The 18948-nt window shown below is 40.4% G+C and overlaps 1 protein-coding gene across 3 annotated transcripts in view; it reads left to right on the plus strand.

Moving 5' to 3' along the window:
• BZW2 (basic leucine zipper and W2 domains 2) overlaps positions 1-13560 on the plus strand; it is a 60675-nt gene extending 47115 nt beyond the window's left edge. For all 3 annotated transcript variants that reach the window (XM_037056267.1, XM_037056266.1, XM_037056265.1), the window contains exons 8-12: positions 621-791; positions 2682-2828; positions 3899-4037; positions 12307-12429; positions 13109-13560. In XM_037056267.1, coding sequence (XP_036912162.1) covers positions 621-791; positions 2682-2828; positions 3899-4037; positions 12307-12429; positions 13109-13137 — 609 coding nt within the window. In that variant the 3' untranslated portion in view covers positions 13138-13560. The remainder of the gene's footprint in view (positions 1-620; positions 792-2681; positions 2829-3898; positions 4038-12306; positions 12430-13108) is intronic.
• Positions 13561-18948: the final 5388 nt, after the last annotated feature.

Consider the following 18948-nt stretch of genomic DNA (forward strand, 5'->3'; position numbering starts at 1 on the left):
AGTTGGTAGAATGGGTTTAGATTAGATCTCACCATGAACTTAAGAGCCACCCTCATTTACAGATTTTATAAAATTCTCCTTCACTCCCAAGTTAGTACTTTAGAATAACAGCAGCATTTGCTCAGAAAGTCAATGGAGGGGTTTGAAATGACAGTAGTCAGTGTTGTTTTCCAACATTATCTCACATCACCTCTGTGTCAGGGGAACTGACTCATCCGTTCACTCATAGCTAGGGAAACTGGGTATCGAATGGCTTAAATTTTTCCTGTCACTTTAAAACCATCTTACTTGCATTTCATTTAGCAAATTTAGTTCTGTATTTATACATGCTATACTTCAATTAAAGTAAAAGAAAAATAAATAATGGTTGAAAATGAGTGGTGCTAGTTTAAGTTGCTTAGCATTTTTTCTCTTTCTTTGGAAAACTGCATAATTTTAGAAAGTACTTAGCAAGTGCTCAAGAAATACACCCGAGATTTATTCTTTTTAAAATCAGTCCTTATTCTTTCCTCCCAAATATGAGATATTCTAAGTGCTACTTTAATATTAAAGTGCTGTCCTCTATGTTTGCTGAAATTTGAGTAGCTTGTGGTATAACAAGTCTCTCTCTTGTCTCTCAGGAACTCTTCCCAGTTAACAGACAGAGCGTGGATCATTTTGCTAAATACTTCACTGACGCAGGGCTGAAGGAGCTCTCCGACTTCCTGCGCGTGCAGCAGTCCCTGGGCACCAGGAAGGAGCTGCAGAAGGAGCTGCAGGAGCGCCTTTCTCAGGAGTGCCCCATCAAGGAGGTGAGACGGCTCCGGCCAGCATCGCTCCAGAGCGCGCACGTCCGAGGAATAACGTGGACTGTAGACTGTGTAGCGCAAGCTTCAGCTTCCTTAAGGAGACCTCGCTTTGTTTACTGCTAGGAGCTTTGTGCACATGTCCATACCATTTAAATTAGTTCACTTTTGAAGTGTGGACTCAGAATCCTCTAGACTATTCCAGAAATTAATGGTTATTTCCACACAAAGAACTTATTTTGCTAAGTTGCTATGATTATCAAAATATTCCTTTTGTCCAATAGATTTACTATTCGTATCAATATATCTCATTAAATGGTAGGTTTTACATTTTGTTGTAGAGCATTACATTGTTAGGCATTTGGTTTTGTCTCTAATCACCTTGGTATTCTGTGTCACTGGGTATGAATATGCATGGTGGTTTCTTTTTTTAACTCGAAGGGAAAGGTCAGCAATTGTGAATTTATAGCCTGGGAAAAGAGCAGCTGGACCCAGGGCTTGTGTGGTCCCACTCACAATAGCCATGCTTTCCCATTATGTCACTACTTTATTTTTGTACGGCTGCATGTAAAAATAGTTTGTATAGCTATAGCTCATATGGCTAGGACTGTATTTTTTAAAAAATTCAGGCCTGGAGAAAACTTCCTGTTTGAACTTAAAACACATTTTATGTGATAATACAAAAATTCAGCAAAAGGTCCTTTCATTTCGCCACTTGCTCCTGGGTCCCACTCCTCACCACCCTCATGCCCTCAGCCCTGCGAGGCCCCTCACGTAGCTGCAGAGCTCAGCTGCTACTAGGCAGTGGGTGGAGGTGGTGGAGCGCTGCGCAGTCCCAAGTCTTATAGCGTTCAGGTCAGCAACACGCCGAATAACATTCCTCCGAGCAGGAACTTGAACATGATTTTCTAAGCGAGCAAAAGCAAAAAGCATGGTCATGATTTTAGTTGCAGGGTTTTCACCTCTCTGTACAGTGTCCCCAGCCAGCTCTGAGACTGTGGGACTCCCCGGTCCTTGTGTCCTCAGAGCCTGCTGAACCCGCCGCAGGCAGCTCTGTAACTCGGTCAGCGAGGAAGACAACAATACACTTTTGCTTAAGAAGGAGGGGCTGTGTGACTCACAAAGTGGTGTGCTGGAGATGCATTATGGTTTCATCATCACCTTTAGGGCTCTGACCTCTATTTGTGATTTTATTTTAAAAGGAAAAAAGATTTTTCCAAACAAGTTTGATATACAGTGAAGTTAGGCAGACCTATATTTCATAGTGGGAGAGTTGAGGATAAATTTGCATATTTAAATTTAATACTTAGGGAAAATAATCCACTGGATGGTGCTGCATTGTTATGTATCATACAGAAATTGCCTTTACACTGTACAGTTTATTTACAAATTACCATTTTATTGAGGTGGCACATGAAGGTCATCAAAAGTAATAATCAAAGAATGAATTGTGGAGAATAGACTTGTCAAACCCAGGACATTACCCATCAAGAGTTTTAGAGGTGAGGGTCAGAGATAAAAATTAACAGCTTGGCTGCCTTTTTTAAACCCCGGGAAAGTCAAACTGGCTCAAGCAAACCCTGTTCAGCTGGGCCCCCGGGGCTCCAGTGTGGAAGAGCAACTCCCAAGGAACAAAGATCCTCTCTTATTTTCTGTTATCCGGGAGCTCCTGGCCAGAGCTAAGCCTATTAATTTTTGCACTAAAAATAACTGCGCTTTGAGAACAAATCATTATGATTTCTTGACCCTTTTGTAATCTGAGAACAGGTACCAGGAAGGGAGGGCCTGAGTAGAATATACTCACACATCTGCCCCAATCCTTTTGCTACCCAGGATGGTGAGAGGTAGCTCCCCATCTGCCTGCTGCTCTCTGACACCCGTCTCCCTGAAATTTAGGTGGTGCTCTACGTGAAAGAAGAGATGAAGAGGAACGACCTTCCGGAGACGGCGGTGATTGGACTGCTGTGGACCTGTATCATGAATGCTGTGGAGTGGAACAAGAAGGAGGAACTGGTTGCAGAGCAGGCCCTTAAGCACCTGAAGGTACAGGGCGTCAGTGGAAACAATCTGACGTGGGCCGACTGCAGCGCTTAGCGGTATGGCCAGTGGGTCCCAACCTCGATTTGCCCAGACTCGGGCCAAACATGTACTTCCTAATTTTTTTCTTTTCAAATTGGCCACTACCGGAAATGTTTCAGATATAAGAGCCTGTGAAATATCTAAGGGTAAAATTCTTCCTAAAAACAGTGTCAGAAATCCACAGAATAGTCAGATATTCAGTATTTAAAATTAAAGAGAAATACCATCTAACTATTGGTTTCCTTTCTCTTCTACATGACAGAAATTCTTAGAGAATATTTCTGTTTAAGTAGACTACAAATTGACGTTAGAATTTGCAAAGTATCTGAGTGGTGGAAGAAATCAGCTGGTTGTGTAAATTGTATATTTTTGTGCACAAAGATGTATGTTTTTACTTCTATGAATTGTCTTCTCACTGTGCAACTCTATTAAGACAAGAGGAAGACTTAGATCCTGCCTTCAGAGTTTACACTTGCATTGGGAAGGCAGAGACTTCCGAGTATAAACTTGGTTAGCGTATAAATGAGAGAGAGTTCTCAGTGTGTATGAGCACAGAGCAGTGAGTAAACTGCAGGTTCCATTGGTCAGGGAAGGCTCCTAGGAGGAGATCATTGTTGAACTGAGTGGGACTTAGAGAAAACAATGGCTGTACACCAGCGACCGGAAGCCAAGGACATTTGAGGCAAAGGGAACCACGTGAACATAACCATAAAGACCCGTGAGGGGATCTGCATGTCGGGAGAAGGAGAACCTCACTCTTTGTCTCACTTTCACAACGTCCAGTAGACAGGCAGTAGCCCAGCAGTCACCTGGAGTACACTCAGCAGTTCATATAGGTCTCGTCCTAGTAGGTGCACTGAGAGCAATCTGGTAGGATGTGGGGATGGAAGATTCATTTTGATTCAACACAATGTAATAAGAAGATAATCCTAAGAGTGAATGCTTTTAAAGCAAATCTCCAGATTACTATTGTGATTCAAGCACCCTGTAGCTCCCAGGAAAGTTAACGACTTTACCCCCCTCCTCTCTTCCAGCAATACGCTCCCCTGCTGGCTGTGTTCAGCTCCCAAGGCCAGTCAGAGCTGATCCTCCTGCAGAAGGTGCAGGAGTACTGTTACGACAACATCCACTTCATGAAAGCCTTTCAGAAGATCGTGGTTCTCTTCTATAAAGGTAATCCACCCACGTCGTTCCATCGCTGTTTCCATGTTTTGTTGTAGAGAAAGTAGAGCAGGGGGCCAGACGGGGGCAACATGGGGTTCACACTCATTTTTGCAAGTGCTGGAGAGGCAGCCATGTTATATACAGAGAGGGAAGGTACAAGCACCATAAATGCCTATTCTCGTTGCTGGGACTTCCCAGAAGACTGTGAGGACCTGGTTAGTATTTGGGGAGCAATGGGTGCAAGGCATGAAAACATGTAAGTGCATAAAGTAATTAGATCCGTTTTTGAATTATAAGGATGAGCTCTAATAAGAATGATTATCAAATGCTACAAAAAGTTATATGCAGACCTTTTCAGGTATCATAAAGCTGACTTTAAAATTACTGAAATAATTAGCCTTTTTACTTTCTGTTTTGGTTATTTGTCCCAGCCAGTCTCCTGTTTTCTGAGGAAATGGTTATTTTTAAATTTTCCCATTTACTGTCTTTTTTCATTGTATTTTTAAGGATTAGGTTGCCATGACAACTGGCACTGCCTTTAATAAATGAATGCGATTAAGGTTTTAACCGATCTAAATCTCTGTACGTACAGCATATAAAAAATGATCCTGAACAGTCCTTCAGTCTACATTTATGTGGTTCACGAGGGAGGGAAGGGAGGCCTAAGAAGTGGTATATTTTGAAGATTATAAAATGCTTATTAGAAGTTATTATGTCCTTAAATCGTATGATACCAGAAAAACTGAAGTACCAATTAACACCAGTCAACTTTTTTCCTTTTGTTGTCTTCTTAAATGTGTCTGTTTTAGTGATAATTTGGCATTTAGAATATATAAATTTTACATTTTTTAATAATAGCTATTCTCGCAATGCATACATCTTGCCCACAAGTTTTGGGGCCATATTTTACATTCATGGCACAGAGGCACTTGGCACAATTTTTAAACTGAATTTATTTGGATGATACTGGTTGATAAAATTATAGGTTTCAGATGTACAGTTCTGTAGTGCACCATCTGTATATAGATAGCATTGTGTGTTCACCATTTATTCACTCCGCACCCTCCTAGCCCTCTGGAAGTCAGCATACTGTTGCCTCAGAAGGAGAATGTGGTAGCTGCCCCTTTGAAGTTCAGGAATTGGTGTTTTCCTTGGGTCATATCTGGATTAGGTCCCCATTCGTGTGGTCATGAGATAGCAACGTCCTGAAACTAGGACTTAAATGACATCTCAGGTGACCCATCAGAACTAAACCTATAGGTTATATTGCCAACCCACCTGCGGTACCCAGCAGCCAAGGAAGAGAAGCAGGGCGCACCCACCCAGCAGGCATTCTGTCCCCATCAGCCACTGCTGACTCCTTTCTAAACCGGTAAAGAGGACTGGAGGTTAGGTTTCACTTTTGCTCTGTGGGTAGACAGTATATTCTGCTAGAGAAGAAAAAGCAAACTGGTTATAAACTAGTAGCCGAGGTGCACATTTCTCTTTCTTGTTGTTTAATAGCTAGCCTATCCAGACAGTGTCTCTAACCAAAATTTTTTTTAATCTTGAATTTTTTTAAAGATTTTATTTATTTTTAGAAAGAGGGAGGGGGAGGGAGAAAAAAAGAGGGAGAAAAAAATCAATGTGAGGTTTCTTCTTGCGTGCCCCCAACTGGAGACCTGGCCCACAACCCAGGCATGTGCCCTGACTGGGGATCAAACCTGCGACCTTTCAGTTCACAGGCTGGCAGGCACTCAGTCCACTGAGCCACACCAGCCAGGGCCAAATCTTCTTTAAGTGAGACATCCTTGTTTGAACCTCATCTGAAAAGCACCTAATCTTATTACTATATTTAAGTCAGAAAAAACAAACAAATTGCTTCTTATTAGTGAGAGCATCTAGGTTAGTGCACACAGACCCAGGGAAAAGCCCCAAGACTGAAAATCTACTTTTGTAAGGGAGGGCAGGGAAAGACCAAAAGAGGCAGGCCACTCCAATCTGGCAGCTAACAGTCCATTAAGGGAAACTCGCAGAGGAGTAGGTTGGGCGGCTGCAGGACAGAGTGGTTTCCTTGGCAAGCAGGCACCAAAGAATTATACGGGGGGCAGGGGTACAGTCATGGGTGCTGGTGCATGAATGCTACCGGGTACGGGAAATCACAGTACCTGCTTGGCCAGGTCACAACAGCCTGCTCCAGGAGGCTGCAGAGGGTACTGATTTTTCATCAGAATAAACATGGATTATGACCCAGCAGTCTTTGGAGTGGGGCTTGTAGTAAGCAGTCTCCATTCTGGCCTGAGTCCATCTCACGAGACAGTGGACATGGCGTGGAATAGTCTGTCCTCAAAACATGAACATACAAAATCCTTCAGGTTTCTCATTGTAACCATTAATGCCAACAGCCTTCCCCACTGTGCCCCTTCTAGGTAATCTAAAGTTAGAGAGGTCTGTGTGGCTCCTGTGAGCAGGCTCAGGACACAGGAGGGTATTAACATCATTTTGTTCTGCCTTAGTTATTTTTGGAAATTAAATCAGGAAACGTTAAAAATGAAAACCTAAAGTATATCACTGAGGGGTTTAAATGTCTTTTTTTTTCAAGGTAGTTGCATATTTTCCACAAAATTAAATACACAGTCTGTTTTTCTGAATAAAATAATTACATTTTCTCCTGGGAACATAAAACCCCGAGGACCAATTGTTCCATACTGCTCTGAACAGAGTTACTGTGTTTGCCTTCTCTTTCTTGAATAGTGGTTTTTATTCTGACCTTATTTCATCCCACAAACACGGTGCACCCAGAGACATATAGTTTGTGTTTTTGTAAGGATTTGGAAGCTTTTTTTAATGTTATGTTACTTGTCCAGATTAAGCTTTTTTTAATGTTATGTTACTTGTGGGCTTACTTGTCCAGAAAGGCTTGGTGAACAGCGTATTAGAGCACTTTTTCCCCATGAGTCTCCTGGGGGGCTCGTTGCAGCACAGATCCCCAGGGGCTCTGATTCCAGGCAGGTCCAGGATTAGACCTGAGAATGGAGTTCAAACAGATTTCCTGGTGATTCTGTGGCTGCTGGTCCAGGCCCACTGGTGTAAAGGCTGTTCGGTGCCAGAGGGGAAATTTTCATGAACTGTGGTATCATGTGTAAGATCATACTTACCACTCATGCCATATACACATGCATTTTACAAACATCTCACTGTGTCATGTTTGCTTCTTTTATCTGGAGATAGGGATTCCTTTTATTTATTAAAAGGAACATTTTTACCTCAGTGCAGGTTTTAAAATAATGGAAATGCTTTCTCTTATATTTTAATCTCTCTCATGTGCACACGCTGACAGTTTCCCCACATACCTAGAACAAGAGGACAACAGCATTTTGGGGACGTAGTCACTCATGTCCCTCTTGATAGACCTAGTTACTTTAATGAATATCATTATCGAAAGACTTTTTCTTAAGTATGTTTTATTTTTTATCTTCTTTTTCTTAGATAAGTCCCTCTAACATTTCATATAACAAGGGCTTGGTGAAGATAAGTCCCTCTAACATTTCATATAACAAGGGCTTGGTGACGATGAACTCCTTGAATTTGATCTTATCTGAGAAGCACTTTATCTGCCCTTCCATTCTAATGAAAGCTTTGCTGGATAGAGTAATCTTGGATGTTAGGTCCTTGCTTTTCATGACTTCAAATACTTCTTTCCAGCCCCTTCTTGCCTGTAAGGCCTCTTGAGAAATCAGCTGACAGTCTTATGGGGACTCCTTTGTAGGTAACTGTCTCCTTTCCTCCTGCTGCTTTTAGGATTTTCTCTTTGTCTTTAATCTTGGGTAATGTAATGATGATGTGCCTTTGTGTGTTCCTCTTTGTGTCTAACTTCTTTGGGACTCTGAGTTCCTGGACTTCCTGGAAGTCTATGTCCTTCCCCAAATTGGAGAAGTGTTTCTTCATTATTTGTTCAAATAAATTTTCAATTTCTTGCTGTTGTTATTCTCCTTCTGGCACCACTATGATTCTGATTTTGGAAGGTTTCAGGTTGTCCCAGAGAATCCTCAGCCTCTCTTCATTTTTTTGGATTCTTGTTTCTTCATTTTGATCCAGTTGGATGTTTATTTCTTCCTTTTGTTTCAAATCGTTCCTTTGAACTCTAGTTTCCTTCTTGTCACTCTTGGTTCCCTGAATATTTTGCTTTATTTCATTTTGGGTATCTTTCATTTGTTCTTTCATTTTTCAACCAAGCTCAATCAGTTCTGTGAGCATTTTGATTACTCTGGCTTTAAATTCTCCATCAGCTAGGTTGGCAACCTCCACATCGCTTAGTTCTGAGGTTTTGCTGTGTTCTTTCATTTGGGCCATATTTCTTTGTCTTGGCACAGCTGAAAAGTTGTAAGGGATGGGGCCTTAGGAATTCACCCTGGTGGGGCAACCCTCTTTGCTGCACTGCCTGTGGGGGAGGGGCCAGAGAGGGACCAGTGCAGCTCGCCTGTTCCTCTCTAGTGCACTTTCCAACAGTCTCATGTCAGACAGGAAGTATCTCCCACCGTGGCAACCCCAGCCATAGTCCACAGTCAGCTCTGAATCTCAGTTTCCCCTGAAAGACTTTTAAATGTTTTATATAAATAAAAGTGGAATAGAAGTGAATAAACTGTAATAATACTTTTCAGCAATGAAAAAAATGTGGTAATTGTTCATTTAGTGAAAATTTATCTTCTGTATTAAAATGTTGATTTTTATATTTCTAAAAGACAGTAAGGAAAAATAGTAAATCAACCATTAATTTTCAAATATTACATTATTCGCTTCAAAAATAGTTTCACTTCCTTCCTGAAGCTCAGTATCACATTCTCAGCACATAGGTCTGAAAAAGAGAATACCACCTTCACAAGTACCATTACTATTTCTGTTGTGGGCTTTATTGTTTGCAGAAGTTTCTAAGGTTAAATTCTGTTCCTCGTGCAAATTTTTCTAAAATAAGTTTTTCTAAAGTAAATTTTTCTTGTTCTAACAAAAGGTGAGTGGCCTTCTCACCATATGTTCTCAACATCTTTAGGATGCATTGTTTTTCCTTTATCCTTATGTGACAGCTCTAATAAAATTAATGAATTTCCTAAGTTCCAAGTGACATAGTATTCAGCTTGACTATCTAAATAACTAATGTTACCTAGAGCTCTGCAGTTCCCAAACCACTTTTACAATAGTGTCTCTTTGGTCCTTGTGAAATCCTAAGTTTTAAATTATAACTCTGTAAACTGAGAAATACTTAGTTTTTCCCAAGTAAGTGAGTTTGTTCATTATACATTGAGTGAATACAATCCTAGGTGGCAGTTGTTATGCTAAATGCTGGAAATTAAGTAGCCCCTGACTTGCTGAATTCCAGTGTGTGGAGAAAGGCTAGGAAGTAGAGTGACCATGGCAATGGCTAAGAGAAGCCTCCTGCAGAGAGTGACAAGGAAAGGAAGGGTGATGATCTTGAGAGGGCACCCCACTCACAGGCGAAGCTATTTGGAGGGAAAAGGGTGCAAGTATTGCACCACAGATGATGTAGTTGTTGGCGGGCATGAAGGAGAAAAATGCGCTTTAATCTCAGGAACTCTGTGCAGTTGGAAAATGTCTTCCTTTCTTAGTACTTTTACTGATATCAGGTCTGGCAGAAGTAATGCCTGAGTGTGGTTGGTAGGGTAATAGTATGGGTGTAATAATGTATAGTTTTAATTTGAACACTTCACCTAAAATGTTGTATGGTTTGCTTGAGTGTGATGTTGTTATGTGACAGAATTGCATGCTTATGATTTTGTAAGGAAAGATTTTGTAATAAAAAAGAGGCATTATTGGTGCCCGACCCTGTTTATTCTTAGCTAGCATTTCTGGGAGATCTTAACTAACTAACATTTTGTGCTCATCCAATTTTAACAAACTCTTCTACCCACTTTTCCTCATAGGGAAAAAAATTCTCCTTTTCTGTCATTCCTCGAGAAGGAATTCCTTGCTCTTCCTATAAGACTTTTCACTAAACAAAAGTTGAATTTCTTCTTAAACTTATTGATAAGAAGCCCTGTATCATTGCTTCTGTCCTTTCTGTATTATTCCCAGATGACAGAAATTTGGTCTTGCAACAAGTATTTAATACTAAATTAGATTCGTCTAAAAACTCAACCTTGCACAGTCAGTCTGACTTTTAGTGGGCAGGGCATCTGGTAAGTTTTACTTATTGTTTAGTGTCCTTGCACAAGAACTATCCTCCAAGGCATTTGAGTAGTTGCATGGCCTCTTTCAGCCTCTGGGGGGCAGTAAAATACAGGAATGAGCTGTGAACCTTGCGAAGGAAACACCTGGGCAAATACTATCACTAAACTGCAATCCAAATCAGCTTTCCAGCATTTATCATAGGCAATTTGTTAAGATGGGGAGAAATAGCATGTCCCTTTATGCACATTTGCCATATTTTTAACTATTTTGTTTTATGACATTAATAACATTAGTTCAGTAATACATACATATATAATTTATAAACCAAAAATATACATGTGTTTGGTGTATGTGCTTGAAATTGTTCACAGGGGAGCATTACCCAAACAATTGGGAGATTGCTAATCTAAATCTCAAGCATCCTAAAAATGTCATTAACTATATGAAAGAGACTTTAAATCCATGTTTAAAATGTCTATAAAGCAATCTTGCACAATAATAATAATACACTTCCTCAGGCTGTAAACTGCGCCTCACCTCTATAAAAACTGGGCTTTGGGCCCTGGCCGGTGTGGCTCAGTTGGCTGTAGCGTTATCCAGTAAGTGAGAGGTTGTGGGTTCCGTCCTGGGTCCAGGTGTGTGCAGGAGGCAACTAGTCACTATTTCTCTTACATTGATGTTTCTCTCTTCCTTCTCTCTAAAAAGCAGTACAAAATATTCTCAGTTGAGGATTAAAAATAAAACTAGGTTTTGATTCCAAGTGGGTAGAGAAGTTCTTTCCTCATTGTGAGTGGGGATGCGGAGCTGGACATAGAAGAAGCTAAAAAAAACTAGAAGCTAAGCGTAATTCTGTAGGGTTCCTGATTAGATCGATCACATCCAGTTCTATGAATAAGTACATCCAGACTCCTTCCTCTTCTTTGTAAAATGTGGTATGTTTAATGATTAATATAAACAAAAATCTTATGTTATCTAAAAAGGTCAGTGATATTTTAAATGAAAACCATTAATTAATTAATTTTAATTGTTGTCCAAGTACAGTTTCCTGTCGTTTACTCCCATCCCAGCCCACCCCCCATCTCTCCCACCTCCCATTTCTACTCGCCCCAGTTTCTGTCCATGTGTCTTTTATCCTTGTTCCTGTACACCACAATTATATTTTAACTGCAAATACATTATGAGAGTGGTTTTTCAGTATTCTAATGGGTTGGATTGTCAGTGAGGACAATAATAAATACTTTTTATTGGTTTTGCATCTCAATTCCCACTCCAAAATCCCAAAGACAATCCATTAGAACATTAGCAATGTATATATGCTATTATTTTGGTATTCCCCTTCCAGTTCTTAACATTAAATATTCTAAGTGATAACTTGATGGTCTCAAGGAGTTTTAGATAATCAATAGGTAAAAGATAATACCTTTGTTAGAAACCTGTAAGGGAGTTGTTTTAATATATCTGTTTCTCTCTTAATGGAGTACAAGGAAAACGTTACTCTTATAGTTTAGAATATGATGCTAAAGGAAAATAAATTAGTGATTCATTGGTAGAGCAGGTGTGAAACTTTGGGTTATGGGTGTATTAGTTCCATGATTCACCCAGGAAGTCCATCTTTATATCTAATCATTAATATCATTATTGTATCCTGTCTACATTTTTTTAAATTTGCCCTTCTCTCCTAAAATAGTAAATTCCCTTAAAAGTGTAGTCATTTAAGGTCGCTGCTTAATCAAGATGTGTTTGAAGTTGACAGGACACAGAGTATTCTGAAATCTTAGATTTGCTGATTCATTTGCAAGATTACAAAATAACCCATTTCCTGCCAGTAAACTCAGCCTGTAAGAGGTTTCCGAGTCCCAGGGTGACTTGCATATAGGCTTGCATTATATCATGCCGGAGGAGAAATGTCATCAGCATTACGATGTTAAAATCCGCCACTCTTCTATATAGAAATAAGCTTGGTTCCTGTCTTCTGGTAAGTTTCGGGTATAGGTTTCTTTAACAACAGAGCTTTTAATGTTAAATGTGATTGCTTTCCATTAAACTACAAGATGAAGTTGCTTTAAAACATGACATTTGTGTAGTAACTTGTGAAATGCTTGGTTTGAAATTGCAGCTGACGTGCTGAGTGAAGAAGCGATACTGAAGTGGTACAAAGAAGCACACGTGGCTAAGGGCAAGAGTGTTTTTCTCGACCAGATGAAGAAGTTTGTGGAGTGGTTACAAAGCGCAGAAGAAGGTATGACCCCTCTAACAGCACTGGCCACTGGCAAACACTTTCTCACTTCCAGAAAGCTCTTCCTCCCGCAGATTTTTCTGGCTTTCCTAAAACTAAAGTTCTTGAAGTGTTTTTCATATCAAACACGCAGCCTACATCTATCTTATCCTTCATTTCTGAAATCAAAGCAGTGAAAATCTCTACGTGGCCCCCCCAAAAAGGAAGGAAAATAGAAAAAACCCTCTTAAATGATCTACCCTAACCAAATGGAAAACAGAGAGGAAGCAATATTTAGATCTGAAAGGAAAAAAATGCACTTGCCTTAATCACTTACTATGGGATTATATAGATTTTTATGAGCACCTTTACCAGTTGACTGGTATTTAAAATGGCAACGCAAAGAATAATAATGGACGAGAGTGAGTGCAACCAAGAATGAAAAGTTTATTTTAGATGATTCAAAGAATAAAAGTAATTGTATTCTCTAAAAGTATTTATAAGGGTGTTGCATTTTTAGAAAGGCCAAGATCTTTTAAAAGCAAGGGGAACAAAAGTTTGCCATCTGCCCTCATGTCGGGGGCCTGGGACAGAAATGTCTTGGGGGGAGGCATGGTGGAGTGGGCGTCGATTAGAAACCCTTTCATGGCCTTATTGAAAAGAACAACAACAACAATGCTAACTTTCCTCTCTTGTCCCCTAGAGTCTGAATCCGAGGGTGAAGAAAATTAGGTGGCTCGAGAAGCACAATACCTAGGTCACCACACGACACTTTGGGACTGCTGAACCCTTCGAGAAGAGAAACTTGGCTTCTGTTTTCACAAAGGAAAAAAAAATAGGATAGGTTTCCCTGGTGCGGAGGGGGAAATGGTTTTTGTTTTTGTTTTGTTTTTAAATGGAGCCCTGAGGCATCAGCTATTATACTTGGGACTCTACCTCTCACTCACTATATGCTAACTTAAAGCCATTCAGCGAGGAGTCAAGTAGGAATCAGAAATTACTCAACAGACTCCTTTTTTAGCCGTATTTTTCAGGTACGTGTGGTGAACACCCCACTGGTGTCTATTACAGGGCCCCTTTGGTAGTTGTGTTTCTGCTCGTGTATGTGATTTGACAAACCAGTTTTTTTAAATAAATGGCTTTATAAAAATCCGGGCCTATATTCTCAGAGCCTTTATTTCTTAACCAAACATGACATCACATACAGATGACGTCTTAGTGTTATGCTGTATTTTCTCTCATCCAGACTTTCTGGTGGTTCCATTTCTTGTCAACCGTGAAAACAACACTGTTCCTTTAAGCATCATGAGTAATAAATTTCGGTTATTTTTCTAGAGAAATAGAAAGTGAATTCAGTGACCTAGAATGACATGTGCATTTAGCCCTAATAGAGTGGAGTGATATTATTAATAACATAGTTTCATACTTCTCATTTTCTGCAGGCCTATTTTGACCTGATTTAGAGAAGAGCTAAAATACTTCATATGTAAATAGATCTTTGTTTATATTTATTTATACCTAGGTGATTTTATTCTTTTTTTAATATATTTTATTGATTATACCATTACAGTTGTTCTATTCCTCTCTTCATTCCCCTCCACCCTACACACCCCCTCCCCCATCATTCTCCCCTTTAGTTTATGTCCACGTGTCTCAAGTTCTTTAGATTCTATATTTCCCCTACTATTCTTGCCCTCTCTCCTATCTATTTTTTACCTACCATCTATGCTACTTATTTTCTGTTTCTTCTCCCCCCTTCTCCTCCCACTCCCCTGTTGCTAACCCTCCATGTGATCTCCATTTCTGTGGTTCCGCTCCTGATCTAGCTGTCCTCTTGGTTTGCTTTTGTTTTAGGTGTGGTTGTTAATAACTGTGAGTTTACTATCCTTTCATTGTTAATATTTTTCATCTTCTTTTTCTTAGTTAAGTCCCTTTAACATTTCATATAATAAGGGCTTGGTGATGATGAACTCCTTGAATTTGATCTTATCTGAGAAGCACTTTATCTGCCCTTCAATTCTAAATGAAAGCTTTGCTGGGTAGAGCAGTCTTGGATGTAGGTCTTTTGGATTTCATGACTTGGAATACTTCCTTCCAGCCCCTTCTTGCCTGTAAGGTCTCTTTTGAGAAATCCGCTGACAGTCTGATGGGAACTCCTTTGTAGGTGACTGTCCCCTTTTCTCTTGCTGTTTCTAGGATTCTCTCCTTCATTTTCATCTTGGCTAATGTAATTATGATGTGCCTTAGTGTGTTCCTTCTTGGGTCCAACTTCTTTGGGATTCTCTGAGCTTCCTGGATTTCCTGGAAGTCTATTTCCTTTGTCAGACTGGGGAAGTTCTTTATTATTTGTTCAAATAAATTTTCCACTCGTGGCTCTTTCTTTTCCCCTTCTGGTACCCCTATAACTCGGATGTTGGAATGTTTAAAGATGTCCTGGAGGTTCTAATCCTCTCCTCATTTTTTTGGATTCTTGTAACTTTGCTTTTTCCTGTTTGGTCATTTCTTTCTTCCTTCTGGTCCACCCCCTTGATTTGAGTCCCAGTTTCCTTTCCATCACTATTGGTTTCCTGTGCATTTCCCTTCATTTCAATTAGTTTAGCCTTCATATGTTCCTCTAATTTGTAACTATAATCAACCAGTTCTGTGAGCATCCTGATAAACAGTGTCTTGAACTGTGCTTCTGAGAGGCTGGCAATCTCGGTCACTTAAGAGTTATCGGCTCTGGGACTTTGAGTTCTTCTTGAGCCATATTTTGGATTGTTCGTGCCTGTTACGTATGAGGAACAGAGCCCTAGGTGTTCACCAGGGCCGGTCGCTGGGTTGTGACGCTGTATGTGGGGGCGGGGCCAAAGGAAGGCAATGGTGAGCACCCCTTGCTTCCTCAGGCCGCCACCCTGAGCCGAGAGACTCGTCCCACTGGGCGAGAGTGGGCCGAGCAGTTCATCCCACTGCGCGCAAATGTGAGACCGCAGTCAGCTGCTGCTGGGTTTGTTGCTGGGGGCTGCGCAGTCTGTCTCACTTCTCACTCCCGCAGTCCCAAGCCCTCACTGGGTCCGCCGGCGCTACCTCAGATGCCTGGGCACCTGGGGTCGGGGGATCCTTCCTGCCCGACCCTGCTCCGCTGCTGGCTCCGCCCCTCGCTCCGCCCCTCTTACCATCCCAGTCAAACGGTTAGTTGTTGTTGGACTTCCGTATAGTTCAGTTTTCTGTTCTTTGGCTGTGTCTTTGTTCTCCAAACCTTTGTTGTATTCAAACTTGGTTGTGGGAGAAGGCACAGTGTTTCCATCTACGCCTCCATCTTGGCGGAAGTCTCGATTTTATTCTTTAAATAATCCTAGTCTCAATAGTAGCAATGTAAAGCCTACTACTGCTTGGGAAAGCTCATAGTTTATTTCACAAATCTGCCGTAACTCTCGGAACACTTAAGGACGGCCCTAGAGCAGTGGGGAGAGTGAGAGCTGAAACAAAAGGACACCCAGGTAAGAAGTTTTCTAGTTTCCCAGTTGTCTAGGAGACAAAAGATTTTATTTTCTATGACTTGACCGTATACCTAAATCTTTGACACAATGGATTTCCTTCCAGTTTTTTAAGTATTAAGTCTCTGATAAATGCATTTTTTTCCTGGTGCGGGTAGAGCACTGACCAGTGCTCATCCAACAACGGACAGAGACATACCACTGAATAGGTGTTTTGGAAAACTTATATGAGAATGTTATTTTCATTACATAGCAAGTAATAAGCACAAGATAACTGTAGCCAAAACTAATTGTAAGTCATAGAATCCAGAGCTTTATGGGACCTAAAGCATTTAGCCTACCACTGGGCGTACTTAAATACCCTTTCCTAAAAACTCTGCACTGCTCCCCTTTCATACTGGTTTTCCTTTCCAGTTTCCCTTTCGCAGTTGCCCTTCTGTCTTGCACACAAGGGACTAACTCCTTCATCCCAGTAAGGCACCCTGTCCTGGAGATGGAAACCACGTGGTACTAAAGAGAGGGACACCTGTAGAATGCAATGTTCTTATAGGATAGTCCCCTGAGAGAAGAGCAGGAAATGGAAAGGAAAGGTATCTGATTTCCTCCAGAACATTCAATTCCTGGTCTCCATTACCTATGTATTCTTCCTCCTATTTTAAAAATTAAAATTATGAAATAAATAAAAAGTTCTATTTTAAAAATAAACTTGGCCAACTAATTGAATAAGTGCTGACTGCCAGTTAGGATAGATGATAGACATTCCATAAACTAAATTAAATCAGCATCTCTAATATTTTGACAAAAATATATTTAAAGATAAAATGTTGAAAACTAAATTCAGTTTATGATAATTTTATGTAAACATTTATGTTTTATATTTTTGTGGTTCATTTTATATGCCAATATGTAAGAGGGTTTTTCCTTTATTTTAGGGGTTATTAGTTAAAAGGAAGAGGCCACTGCGTTAGAGGATATTTGACCTTGCCCATAATTTCCAAAGTAATCCAACTGAGATACAGAAGAGCACAGAATTGTCCAAGGTTGTAGAGTTAGTGACCCTGGTGAACTAAACTTCCCGTCTTTAAAGTCTCATACCTATGCTTTTTATCCTAGATTCTGCTGTCAAGTTATGTATGATAAGAATATAAGTTTCTACAGTTTAAACAAAAGTTTCTAAAATTGGCACTTCCACTGAATAAACATCCGGAGAAGTCTATGTTCCAATCTGTAAACTGTAGCAATTACAGAATAGTAAATATTTAACATTGTCTAACACAGCCCTTTTTCCCAAACAGAACTTGAGATAGTGACCTTAAGGTAAGCGAGCATGGGGTGCGGGGATGTTCAAACAGCAAGGACTTAATGAATCCTCAAACCAAAAGCACTTTCCATCTCTGAAAAACAAATGTCTCTGGTTTCTATTTCTTTTTTAAAATATTTTGTTTTAGAGAGAGGGGAAAAGGAGAAAAGGGGAGAGAAACATTGGTGTAAGAGAGAATGGACAGGTTGCCTTTCTCATGCCCCCAACCAGGTACCCGGCTGCAAACCAGATATGTGCCCAGACTGGGAATCGAACCATCAATCTTTCGGTCTGCAGGCCAGCGCTCAATCCACTGAGCCACACCAGCCAGGGAGAGAATGTAATATTCTACAGTTTAAGCAAAAGTTTCTGAAACTGGCATTTCCATTCAATAAACATCTGGCAAATCTATTTCTAATCTGTAAACTGGAGCAATTACAGAATAGTAAATATTTAACATTTTCTAGCACAGCACTTTTTCCCAAACAGAACTTGAGATAGTGACCTTAAGGTAAGCAAGCATGGGGCGGGGGTGGGGGGTGTTCAAACAGCAAGGACTTAATGAACCCTCAAACCAAAAGTGCTTTCTTTCTCTGAAAGACAAATGTCTCTGTTTTCAAAAATAAAACCTGTCATCTCTTGCTGCATGACAAATTACTCCCAAATTTAGCCACTTACAGCAAACTTTTATTACACTGCAGTTTCTGTGGCTTAGGTGGGTAATTTTAGCTCAGAGCTTCTCTGGAGGGTGTAGGAGCTGCTTCCCTGAGAGTGGTGATTCGTAGGCCTGTTCCTTGCTGACTCGAAGCAAGGGAACTGAGGGTTCAGTTTCCCCACGCGGGGCCCTCTACTGAGGCTGTGTCTGTGTCTTCATGACAGAACAGGTGGCTTCTCCCCAAATGGTCTGAGAACAGGGATTCCAAGAAGGAAGCTGTCTTCAACAACCCAGGATTGGGAGTTGTATGACGTCTCTGCCACATCCTGTTGCTGTCCCTGGTCAACCATAGTACAGTGCGCATAGGGACTGCACGAGGTGTGAATACTGGGAGGTGGAGATGATCAGTGCTGTCTGCCATCCTAGAGGCTGGCTACCCCAGGAGCACGTGCACACACGCTAAAGGAGTTCCTGGAGAGGGTAAAAATCTTCACTTAGTGTTAGAACAACGAAAGCACTAAAAGAAAATGGAGGGAGTATCTCGTTAACCTTGGCATAGTAAAAGCATGGCACAAAAGCCAAAAGAAGGTTAATTGTTTTCTATATTGAAAGATACATCTGAAAAATCAACACCAAATGCATGTGGAATCAGCAGAGCTTCAACAGATTAAATGAAAATATTTTTGGAAACAGTAACAAAAATACAATACAGGGCGGGGCAAAAGTAGGTGTACAGTTGTTTGTATGGAAAATAATGCAATAATTAATAAAAATACAAGAATAAACTCTGACATAAAACTATAAACCTACTTTTCCCCACCCTGTATAAAGAGCACCTATAAATCAGTAAGAAAAAATTGAAAATGTAAAAGAATTAGAGTCCATTCAAACAGGCAATTAACATGGCTAGATGCTCAATCTTACTGTTAGTAAGATTTTGTGGAACAAAATCAATGGTGTTGTTTAAAAACAGGTTCTTTTGTACATGGGCTTTAGAGATATAATTTGGCAGTAAATATTAACCTTTTAAAAAATGCCCATTTTTGGACTCAGCACTTCTGTTCCTGCAGTCATTGCACAGGTATACCACCCTCAGACATACATGTAGTGAT

This window comes from Sturnira hondurensis, unplaced genomic scaffold (assembly GCF_014824575.4).
Source record: "Sturnira hondurensis isolate 20B ecotype Veracruz unplaced genomic scaffold, ASM1482457v3 Scaffold0008897, whole genome shotgun sequence".
NCBI lineage: Eukaryota > Metazoa > Chordata > Mammalia > Chiroptera > Phyllostomidae > Sturnira > Sturnira hondurensis.